General features: G+C 46.3%; 1 protein-coding gene across 7 annotated transcripts in view; it reads right to left on the bottom strand.

The window, feature by feature from the left end:
* KIAA1549L (KIAA1549 like) overlaps window positions 1-12,185 on the bottom strand; it is a 267,032-nt gene that overhangs the window by 100,388 nt on the left and 154,459 nt on the right. For all 7 annotated transcript variants that reach the window (XM_072791077.1, XM_072791079.1, XM_072791078.1 and 4 more), the window contains 3 exons: window positions 8,502-8,664; window positions 6,891-6,950; window positions 182-333 (listed from right to left, as the gene is read on the bottom strand). In XM_072791077.1, the coding sequence (XP_072647178.1) occupies window positions 182-333; window positions 6,891-6,950; window positions 8,502-8,664 (375 nt within the window). The remainder of the gene's footprint in view (window positions 1-181; window positions 334-6,890; window positions 6,951-8,501; window positions 8,665-12,185) is intronic.

Here is a 12,185-nt window from a genome sequence, read left to right as displayed (position 1 = left end):
CAAGATAGGGGAGTAGCTCACTGTCACCCTCCTCCATGATTTTGATGGTCGTAACCACGAACCCCCCAAACCTAAGAGGAGTGTTGATTAAATACTCCTCTGCACACGGCATGGCTTACTTTAGTCTCAGGACGTTCCCGCACATTTGTCAGAAGACCCCAGTGACTTGCCACACACGCACCTGCACGGTGTAGCTCCCCAGTGTGGTGGCCCGTTTAAACCGCCGGCCTTGCTGCTGGGACATCATGAACAGCTGTGCCAGGCGCTGCTCCATGACCCGGGCGAAGCTCTGGTTGTGCAGGCCCACCAGCGAGTTGTCCACGCCCTGTAGCACTGTGGATGCAGAAGGCAGAGGGGCTGCTCAGAGGACAGATTCCCTGCGGACTCAGAAACCACAACCACCACCGGCCCTGTACCAGCCACGGAGGGCCCTGGGCCTACCTCATATTAGGACTTGGCCATCCTTGCCTCACTTTACCCTGACCATAGCCCCAGGAGTAGCGAATCACTGTCCTCATGTTATAGATGCTGAAAGGTTATGTGACTCGCCTAAGGTTATGCAGCTAATAACCAGCAAAGTTGGGGTTTGAACCCGTGTTTATGTAACTCTAAAGCCTGGGCTCTCTCCTCCACAAGCTGTGACATGCCTGATGCTGTTGTATTTAATCCAAACCTTATTAAGATGTTACGTGTTGTTAGAGAGCATGTGGGAATACAGCACAGCCGTAGGTATGACTACATGGATCTTTCACTGGTTCCCGCTCAGAAGCCCCGGCTCAGGGCTACCCTTACTGCATTTTCACTTCTCAGCAGCTTTGCTAAGGAATCTGAGCTCCATCCTGCAACTCAGCTCCTCACACCTAGACAAGCCACCCTGCCCAGTGTCCTCATCTTTCCCTCCTCCATGGGGTCCTTTTGAGACCCATCCCTAAAGTGGCCCAGAGCCTCTCAGGTACGCTTCCATTCAAGAGCAGGACAGTGTAATAGAAAGAGTGGGCTGGCACTTGCCAGTCTTGAGACTTCAGGCAAACCACTGGCCCTTCCTGAGTCCAAGTCCTTCTCTATAGAAAGGGAATAAGAAAGTCTACATCACAGTAAATCTATTCCTTGTGGGCTATAAGGTTGAAATGAGACCAGATGTATCAAGCAGCTTAGCAGTAATGCCAGGTGTGTAGGAGATAAATGAAACTCCTCTTTCCAGCCCTCCTCCACTGCTGTGTCTCATCTATATCCAGGGTTATCTGGGTAGGTAAGGCATTCATGATGGAAGGGTAGGCAACGGCTAGTGCATGCATGGCGGAGGACCGCAAAGAACACACCAGGGCCATGCCAGGACTGGAAAGATCACTTACTATGGGAGTCATGTCCTTTTGCCATCTACCCCCAAAAGCTCGGTCCTTCCTCCAAGTCCCTTGGGAAACAAATGCCACCCCAAACACACAAACACAGCCTCCAAACACAGTCTGTCCTGAGATCAAAAATGCTAAAAAAAATTTCTCATCTTTTTAAAGAGACAAAAACTTAACAATGGGCTGGGTGTGCAATCCAAGATTTTTCAGTTAACGGAATTTGTTCTACCATAGTCCAGCCAAGGGCCACTAATACCACCCATCTAGGGGGATATGAAAATAGCCCGAACGTAAAGAACATGTTGCTGTTATGAGCTCATTCTGTACAGGGCCAGAATAAGCTACTGATGGCAGCGATATGGAGCATGATGGTGAAACCGATCAAGAGAAAAATAAAAACCCACAGTCGAGTCTCAGAAATGACTTCTTTGAAGCCACAAATGCCAAATAATCCCCATAGAGGGCATAAAGCAGCTCTTTTCTCTAGGGCCCTTGGGAGGGACTCCCAGCTCATCTGTCAAGCAGAATTCCTGCAAACAAAGATAAGACACGTCTGCACTCTTCTCTCCATGGCAGGTCCCAGAGGGGCCCCTCAAAATCCCCCATGATGCAACTGTCAGGCTGAGGAAGGGTCAGCCTACCTCTTGGTCCCAGAGAGGAGAGCTGCGTTCTCTCTGCTTCAAAGATGTGCCTCTAGTAAAATTAGAGAATCACTGCTGAAGGATTACTTATTTTTTTTTCCTTTATAAAACCAGCTCCACACCCAGCGTGGAGCCTAATGCAGGGCTTGAACTCCCAGCCCTGAGATCAAGACCTGAGCTGAGATCAAGAGTCAGATGCTTAGCCAGCTCAGCTACCCAGGTGCCCCTGAAAGATTACTTCTAAGTTGGCTTCTCCTGTCTACCAGACACAGGAGTCGAGGGCATCATCATGGGTTACTCCAAGCAAATCCCAGGGATGATTCTGGGGCAGACATCAAAGAAAGGGAAAGTCAAAGCTCCCAGGTGATGAAAAAGTTCCAGAAATAGGTAGTTGTGATGGCCACACAACACTGTGAATGTACTTAACACGACTGAATTGCACAGTAAAACATGGTTAAAACAGTCAATTGCATGTTATGTGTATTTCACCCCAAGTTTTTAAATTGAGGGAAAACAAAAACCAAACCAAACCACAGCCTTCCGGGAAGTGTAAGAAGCTGCGGGAACATCCCACAGGGTTATATGGAACCTCCAACTGGGCAGTGTCCACATGGCTCACTGCTCTGTTTGCCAAGAGCAGGTGCCCCACTGGGAGGCAGCTCCAGAAGGTCTGGGGGTTGGAGCCAGGGGTCTGGGTTATCATAATCTATTCCTGATGGTGTTGTAGAGAACAGATACTTTATTTTTTTTTAAAAAAGGCTTGAGCATAGTGCTACAAGGCCCTTTGGAGGATGCCCATTAATGCTAGCTGCTGCTGTTGATCAAATGTGCTTCTTTGTTAGACACATTTTTCCCAGAAGAAGAAATAACTGTGTTCCAGGAATTGTGGCTCCCTTCCTTTCCCCTGAGAAGCGTAGCAGGCCGCAGGCTCTCAGCCCTCTCTGCCCACCTGGAAGGGACTAGAAAGGGGCGTGCATCTCCCTGAGCGACCCTGAAGCAGTAGGGGAGCTTGGACCCTGGCTCAAGTGCCTAGGAAGACAGCAGTCCTTTGGCCCATCAGCCAGGGCCCTGGCCATCCACCCTTCGCCACCACTGACTCAGCTAACAGGAGGCGGGCAGTCCCCAGCTGCATCCATAGGAGCTCTCCAGAAGATTCGGTGGCTGTTACATCACTGGTCTCTCACTCCTTCTTTATTTACAATTGCCCTAAGCAATAAAATTTCAACAGTCGGCTCAGCCTGGTTCAGCTTCCTATACAGAAGCTGAATTGTTTTATGTGTCATTGAATCCCATACATGCAGAGCCAAAAGAACCAGAATGCTCATCTCCTATCTTGTCCTCATTCCACAGGTGACAGCACGACATCCAGAGGGCCTGAGTGACTTGCCCAAGGACACACTAGGTTAGCAGCAGCCGGGCTGAGACCAGAAGAAATCCTGAGACTGCTAGATCTGGGATTCTGACCCTGGTGGTGCAGTAAAGACAAGAGGAAAAACCCAAGGTGGGGGCAGCCCGGGTGGCTCAGTGGTTTAGAGCCACCTTCAGCCCAGGGCCTGATCCTGGAGACCTGGGATCGAGTCCCATGTTGGGCTCTCTGCATGGAGCCTGCTTCTCCCTCTGCCTATGTCTCTGCCTCTCTGTGTCTCATGAATAAATAAATAAAAATCTTAAAAAAAAAAAACACAAAAAACCTAAGGTGGGCTGTGATCTGTGTGAGGCAGCAATATTAAGTCTGCACGTCTCTATCCTGCCTTGTATACCCAATCCTCACCACAGGATCTGTGGCCAGCAGAGGGGGCTGCAGGAATCACCCTAAGGAAGCCACAGTATTTCCACCAATGAGGGATCCAGGCTCAGGGAGGAGGGGAGAAGTATTTTAAAAGATTTTATTTGGGGATCCCTGGGTGGCGCAGTGGTTTGGCGCCTGCCTTTGGCCCAGGGCGCGATCCTGGAGACCCGGGATCGAATCCCACATCGGGCTTCCGGTGCATGGAGCCTGCTTCTCCCTCTGCCTATGTCTCTGCCTCTCTCTCTTTCTCTCTCTGTGACTATCATAAATAAATAAAAATTAAAAAAAAAAGATTTTATTTATTTATCTTAAAGAGAGCATGGGCAGGGGAAGGGGCGGAGGGGTGGGGGGAGAGAACCCCAAACAGACTTCGTGCTGAGAGAGAGCAAGACACAGGGCTCAATCTTAGGACCCTGAGATCACGACCTGAGCCAAAACCAAGAGTTGGGTGCTTACCCGACTGAGCCACCCAGACACCTCAAAACATAGTTAATATAAATTTAGTGGGAAAGCAGGTAGAAACAGGTCACGGTTTCATAATATCAACTACAGAAAGGAAAAGTTGCCCCCCATCCTTTGAGCTGTTGGCAAGGAGCAGATGACAGAGTGCCTGTGATTGGTATCTGGGAGCGAAGGGCAGAGTGGTGTCAAGGACCTGCGCCTCTCAGCCGGATGAACAAAGCTATTTTCATTTCGCTTCCCAATCTCCTACCCCTTCTGTGAATTACGGTCAAAGGCCGGTGGTGGCTGTACATGAGTGGAGAGAGTGGGACCTGAGCCAAAGGGAAGGAAGGAGGGTCACGCTGACACTGGCTCTCGCCCCTCCCACTGGCACTACCTGAGTAACTAGCCCCAAACACAGTGACAGGGGCCCTTGTTTATTCTGATGACCAGCAGCTGGAAGAGCAACAACATAAGCAAATGAGTTACACAGGCAGGGGTGGGTGGGGGTGGGTGGAGGCGGGCAAGGGCTGAAGTCCCAGCATGATTTTCTGAAGGTTATGCTACTAAAACAAGAAGCAGGGCAAGACCCAGGTACTCGGGGAAAGGATGAGACAGGAGGTTGTCGAGACAGCCCGTGTTTAAGGGCAGATGTGTTACCATTTAATGTAAACCTTACGTTAATAGAAGGAGAGACATCTGCAACTTCAAAAGCAGCATTCCTGGTGGTGGAGGCATGATTCTGGAAGTGTTACATAACCTGCTGGTTCAAAAATGCATTGCTGAGCGCCTGGGTGGCTCAGCCAATTAAGTGTCTGCCTTCAGATCCAGTCATGATCTTGGGGTCCTGGGATCGAGTCGCACATCCCACCCCTGCTCAGCAGTGTGTGGGGGGGGGCTGCTTCTCCCTCCCCTCTGTCCCTACCTCCTCCTTGTGTGTGCTCTCTCTCTCTCTCAAATAAATGTATAAAATCTTAAAAAAAAAAAAACATTGCTGGGTTAGTATCATTTCCCTCTTGGGCATAAACTCTGATGGTTTTTTTTTTCTTTCCTTCTTTTTTAGAGAGAGAGAGCATAAGTGGGAGCAGAGGAAGTAGGAGAGAGACCCTCAAACAGGATACATACCCAGCACGGAGCCTGACATGGGGCTCGATCTCACAACCCTGAGATCATGATCTGAGCCAAAACCAAGAGTCAGATGCTTAACTGACTGAGCCACTGAGGCCCCCTGTTTTTTCTTTTAAAACGCATTTCTTTAGTTTGTCTTTCTAGCAGGTAAAAATCATCTCTGCATATCCATGGCTCGGTGGGGGAGAAAGAAATGAGATTTTCTGCAATTTCAGAGAGGTCTTGAGCAAGCCTCATTGAGCAGGAGTGTGTGCTCCTTTGTTAGGATTCCAGGCAGCAGCCTTGCTACTGTTTGGGACAGCATGTGAGGGAGGGGATGGGGCAGGGAAGAAACGAGGGAGGTTTCAGACAGGCTTGCCCAGGCACATCTTCCATGACTTGTAGGATCCTCCTCTCTCTTTGCTTTGGGCTGACTTGTATCTTCCCGAAATTCCTATGTTCAAGTCCTAACCCCCCCATACTTCAGAATGGGACTGTATTTGGAGATGAGGCCCTAAAAGAGGTAGTTAGGGTAAAATCAGATCACATGGGGAGGCCCTAGTCCAATATGATGGGTGTCCTTATAAGAGGAGGAGTTTAGGACACAGACATATAGAGGAAAGATGTAAAGGAAAGATAGCTATCTACAAGCCAATGAGAGAGGTTTCAGAAGAAACCAACCCTGCTGACACTTGGATGTCAGCCTTCCCAGCCTCTAGAAATATGAGAAAATAAATTTCTACTGCCGAAGCCTCCAAAGTCTGTGGTGTTTGTTATGGCAGGCCCAACACGCTCATCCCTTCCACTCCCCCTCCACCCTTCCATGTTCAGCTGGGCTGGTCACTTCTTCCATCAACATCTGTCTTTTCTCTTTGCTCCCAACCCTTGCTTCTCTAAGATTTTCAGAGCCACTTTCTGGCTTTGGAAAAACACAAACAAGAACTTTTTTGCTGTTTCATAAAGCTCAGCTGGGAAATGTCAAGGAAAAAAAAAAAAAAGAGAGAATGTCACCGAACCACCCTTCTACTTCCATCCGCCCTCACTGTCAGGACACGCCTGGGCTCCACCAGGATTAGTGTAGGTGTGGGGTGTGTGCCAGGGGAGAGAGAAAAGTGCATGCCCAGCATTCCTCTGCCTTTCACTGGGGTTTTGTAGGGCAGCGCAGAAAAGCCTACCATCGTTAAATAAACCACCATTCCCATGGACATACCCTAGATACCCACAGGTCGCCGCCATACCTTCAGATTGATCTACTTTTTGCAAAGAGGAGGCCATGGACTTTACAGGTGGCTGTTTTGAATGGTTATCTAAGATTCACCTTCAGTGGTATCTTTTTTTTTTTTTTTTAGTGGTATCTTTTCTTAGCTGACTTTACCCACTTCTGGTCCTATGGAAGTAAGGACAGGACCAAAGGAAAGATGCTGATCCTATCACTGAATGGCATGCAGTTTTAATTATTATAATTATAACAATTATTAATTTTTAGTTTTGGGGTTTCTTTTGACATGCTGTTTGAAAAAAAACACAAACTGATAGCGGGAAAGAGGGAGTGAAAGAGATTACCTGTAATTACCCAATAGTCTCTGGTTGTTTCTGATATATCAAGGTTGGGATATTCCAGCGCTAAAACAAATAAGAAACACACCAAGTTACTTTCACGGGTTTTATATGTAAATATTATTAAGGAAGATGGACATAGGTGACACAATATCAAACAGCTAAATTCAGCTTTATCATTCCTGGGAGCTCCAGGGCATACAGGCTAAAACTATCTTGCTGTTCCAACAAGTAAAATACTCAGTAAAGGGTTAACTTTCAGATGAAGAATTTTCTAGGGTTTGTGCATTTCTGCTCTTTCTATTTATTTTTTCCATTAACATTATCATTATCAAGACTCACAGCTAGAACATGTCTTAACTTTAGCTTCCTTTGTGAAAACTACCCAACCATCACTAATAGTTTTAGGAATGATCATCTCTTGAATGGATTTTTCCAATGTCAAGGACTAAGTTTATTATTAGCTAAATGTTTGTGACAAACAGTCCCATTTTTTTGCAGGTTAGACTTCATTCATGTAAAGGGTGTAGTGCAGTGCCTGGCACATAGTAATCACTCAATAAATCTCAGTTGTTGTTATTATCAAAATATCAAGAGGAAAGAAAATTACTTCTTTGCATGCTGCCATTTGACATAATACTATCTTTCATGCCATTACCTTTTCCATAAAATCCAGAGTCACCTTTCCTTACTACATGAAATTCCAAAAGCCTGCTATTAAACATTCAAAAAAAAATTCCTAGTGGCTACTGTGTGCTGCGTCCATTCACACACATCATTTTATTTATTTATAGTCTCAAATCCAGCCACAGAAAGAAACAGAAGCAATTTTGCTACTATGTGCCTCAAAACAAAACAAAACCCTGGACCAGTGACCTTGAGAAATGTGTTGACAATTAAATTTAACAGCACAAATCTTGACTTCAGTTGGCCACCAAGTAAGTGTTTGAGTACAAAATGTAGGCTGCGTTGTCTTCCGAGTCTATGCCTGCTGCATGGTAATGAGAATTACGTAACTGAGCATCAGAGGAAGACAGGCCACAGGACTGACATGGGAACTTCATCCAGTGAAGTCACGATGCTGACTGCAAACGAGCTGCATTAAGACAGCAACAGCCAGGGCAAGGGGCAAAGGCCCTGGAGCATTTGCTGATGGTGCAAGTGAGGGAAACCACTGCAACCCAGATTGCCACAAGGACAGACGCCCTCCAGGCTGTTCCTGCAATCTCAAAGGCAGACTGCTTGGGTTTGAACCCTAGGTTCCATGTCTCATTAGCTACGTGAGAGGGGGCATCTGGTTAAACCTCTTGGGATCTCAGTTTTCTCCTTCGCAAAGTGGGGCTCATTTGGTGCTACCTTCTAGGGCGCTTTGTGAGGACTCGATGACAGGGTAAGGGCACCCAGCCAGCGCTTTCTTCCAACGTGCAATAAACTTGTCAGCAGGTCAGTCCCGGTGTATCACCCATTTCAGTTATTTTATGATCAGAGAGTGAGTATGTGGCCGGCACAACAGATGTTCACTAAGTGGAGAAAGAACCCCCTACCCCTGCCCTGGAGGGGGCGGGTGGGTGCAGGGGAAAGGCAGCGCCCCAGGGTGGGGGGCAGGGACGTACTCACGTTCGGCAATGGTGAGCGGCGGGTAAGTGAGGTAGAACCCGACCAGCTCGGCCGAGAGCTGGCGGAGGAGGCTGCTGGCGACCGTGCCGTTGAGGAAGGAGCTTCGATTGGCCACCACGTACACCAAGGTGACTGTCTGCGAGGCGTTGGATGTGCTCACCATCTGAATCGACACGGGGGGGAGGGGGGAGACACACCAAATAAGATGAGGGTCTGTTTCATGGAGGCCGTGGGAGGAGGAATTCGAGCAGAAGTTGCGGGTAGAAATGAATGGGAGGTGGAAAAAGGAGCGAGGAAGAGACCAGAATAACACCACTCGCCACGCAGGGGCTGCTCGCGGAGTGCCAGGCGTGGTGCTAGGGCCCTGTGATCTCACTCGGTCCTCAGATGCCCCGGGAACTGCATCCACTCACGACTCCGTTTTGCAAAGGAGGAAACCGAGGCCCGGCGTGATCAAGAGAGTAGCCAGGATTCGAACCCAGGCAGTCTGACCTCAGGTCTTAAGCGGGCGTGGGTATCTTTTCTAGAGGCTGAATCGCCTCAAGGCTACTTTTATGGTTCTGAACACACAGAATAGAGCCTAGAGCATGGACAATGTTAAATCTAAGAGGGCTCAACTGCTCAGAGGGAGCCTGAGTTAAATTTGGGGGCGGGGGGATCTTTTAAGTTCCTACACAGCGGATCACCGTGCTAGTGAACAGCCTGATGAAGCCTTGACTGCAAAAGGAATTCAGAAATATAAAACAGGGTCTTTGGGGGAGTGATTACATTTTCTCGTGACCTATTAATTCAATATAGAATATGTAAATAGGACTATGGGACGGTGTGGTTTTCTTCTCAAAAATCTGTCGAAGTCAGTTTTTCAGTTACCGGAAAGTGCGGTTTTCTGGGTCAGTGTATGGACAAAAATATCCCACGGATGAGATTTGAAAAACAGATGCAGTAGGAAGTCATTCTACTTGGTGAGACAGTGCGGGGCTCTGTGCCCCCTCCCCGCCCCCCCCCGCCCGTCTGCACCTTCCCCTTCCAGATTCTCTAGCCGCCCACCCATCAACCCTCGTTTTGTTCAGCGCACCCAGAGGCAGACCCCGGTGGACCACCTCTGTGGGTTTCTCTTCCCTCCTTTAGCTTCAGCTAAAAGGAGCCCAGGAGGATAGGGGAGAGTGGGAGGAGAGGGAGGTCAGAGAACTGGCGTCCGGGACTCCCTCCCCACAGCACGGCTCCTGTAGGGCAGCTCTGGCCTCTGGCTTCCCATAATTGCTCGCTCTTCTCACCCCATCAGGCCCCAACATTTACCGCTTCGGGTACTGTACTTGCCCTGTGGTTTCCCTAGAGCCTGCCTGTACTTCTGCCAAGGGTCCCTTTTATTTTTTATTTATTTTTAAAGATTTTACTTATTTATTCATGAGAGACACACAGAGAGAGGCAGAGACCCAGGCAGAGGGAGAAGCAGGCTCCCCACAGGTATCCCAATATGGGACTCGATCCCAGGACCCCAGGATCGCGCCCTGAGCCAAAGACAGACGCTCAAACCACTGAGCCATCCAGGCACCCCAAAGGTCCCTTTTATTAGACTTTATTCAAATTACTAAACTGAGTGTGCCCTCTCTTCCTATAGGGAGCTGATGGAAATCCTGTCTTTCCCAGACCTCTGTGCCTTCAGGCATGAAGATCCCTGCAACTTTCCCTTTAAATGTTATTTTTAAGAAGACTGTCAAGAATAGCTTCTTCACATTATTTCCCACTTTTCCCCATAAGTGGAAGTTGCTATTTAATTCACTAACACAGAGCCTATAGTCCCATGATTTATGATACATCGAGTCAACACTGCTGGTCCACTCTTTTCTCTCCTCTCTGAAAGTATTTTTGTAGTGTGGTTGAGCCACCGGTATTCATGCCTCTTCCCCAGGGTACCAGAAAGAAAGGTGCTTCTTTCTTAACAATTTAAAAGACTTCCCCATACTGCCATCTAAAATAATAATAATAATAATAACTAAAATAACTTTTCAACCATTATCTCTGATGTGAATATTCTATTTTTTGCTTTTCAACTAACTTTTTCATCTTCCCAAACCAAAACCTGTTATCTATTAAACAACTCTCCATTTCTTTCTCTCCCCAGCCGCTGAAAACCACCATTCTACTTTGTGTCTCTATTAATTTGACAAAATTAACCACCTTTTATAAGTGGAATCATATAGTATTTGCCCCTTTGTGACTGGCTTATTTCACTTAACATAATATCCTCTAGGTTCATCCATGTGGTAGCATGGGTCAGAATTTCTTTCCTTTTTTAAAATGAACAACATTCCCTTGTGTGTGTGTGTAAATATATATCACATTTCTTATCCATTCATCTGTGGATGGACATTTGGGTTGCTTCCACCTTTTGGCTAATGTGAATAATGCTGCTATGAACATGGGTGCACGAATATCTGTTTAAGTCCCTGCTTTTGATTATTTTGATCATGTGGTAGATCATGTGGTATTTCTAGGTTTAATTTTTAAGGAACCACCATTCTGTTTTCCACAGAGCTACACCATTTGAGAAGCTCACCAGCAGTGCAAAGGGTTCCGGTTTGTCCACATTCTTACCAACACTTGTTATTCTCTTTTTTTTTTTTTATGATGGCCATCCTAATAGATTGCGAAGTGGTATCCTGTGGTTTTGATTTCTATTTCCCGGATGATTAAGTCATGTAGAGTACCTTTTTTATGTGCTTATTGATCATCTATAGATCTTCTTTGGAGAATTGTTTATTAGAACTCTTTGCTCACTTCTTTATAAGATTGTTTTCGTGTTTTTAAGTTGTATGGGTTCTTTATATATTCCAGATATTAACCCTCTATCCAATATATGATTGGCATATCCACTCCCATTCTGTGGGTTGCTTTTTGCTTAATTGTGTCCTTTGATCCACAGAAGTGTTTAATTTTGGTGAAGTCCAATTTACCTATGTTTTCCTCTGTTGCCTATACTTTTGGTGTCATATCCAGGAAATCATTGCCAAATTCAATACCATGAAGTTTTCTCCTCTTTTTCTTCTGAGTCCTATAGTTTTGGCCCTCATGTTTAGGTCTTTGATCTACTTTGAAGTTAATTTTTGTTTATGGTGTTAGATAAGGGTCCAAGTTCATTCTTTTGTTTGTGGATACCCAGTTTTCCAATATCACTGATTGAAAAGACCATCCTTTCCCCATTAAATGGTCTTGGCACCCGTGTCAAAAATCATTTGATCATATATGCAAAGATCTATTTTTGCATTCTCTCTTCAGCTCCATTTGTCTATATGTCTGTCTTTATGCCAGTACCATGCTGTTCTGATTATTGTAGCTCTGTAGTAAGTTTTGAAATCAGAAAGTATGAAACCTCGAGCTATGTTTTTCTTTTTCAAGACTGTTTTGGCTATTCATGGTTCCTTATGATTCCATATGAATTCTAGGATGGATTTTTCTATTTCTGCAAAAAAAATCACTGAGATTTTGATAGGGATTGCATAGAATCTGTAGATTGCTCTTGGCAGTACTGACATTTTAACAATATCAAATCTTCCAATTCATGAGCACAGATTTTCCTTTTTTTGGTCTTCTTTAGTATACTCATTTTTTTATAGCTAAGAAAAGTGTGACCAATCTTGATGGCTACTTAACACTAGCTTCATAAATGAGAGGTCCACAGGCCTG

The sequence above is a fragment of the Canis lupus genome, chromosome 21, assembly GCF_048164855.1.
Source record: "Canis lupus baileyi chromosome 21, mCanLup2.hap1, whole genome shotgun sequence".
Classification (NCBI taxonomy): Eukaryota; Metazoa; Chordata; class Mammalia; order Carnivora; family Canidae; genus Canis; species Canis lupus.
This window is presented reverse-complemented; position numbering and strand designations above follow the sequence as displayed.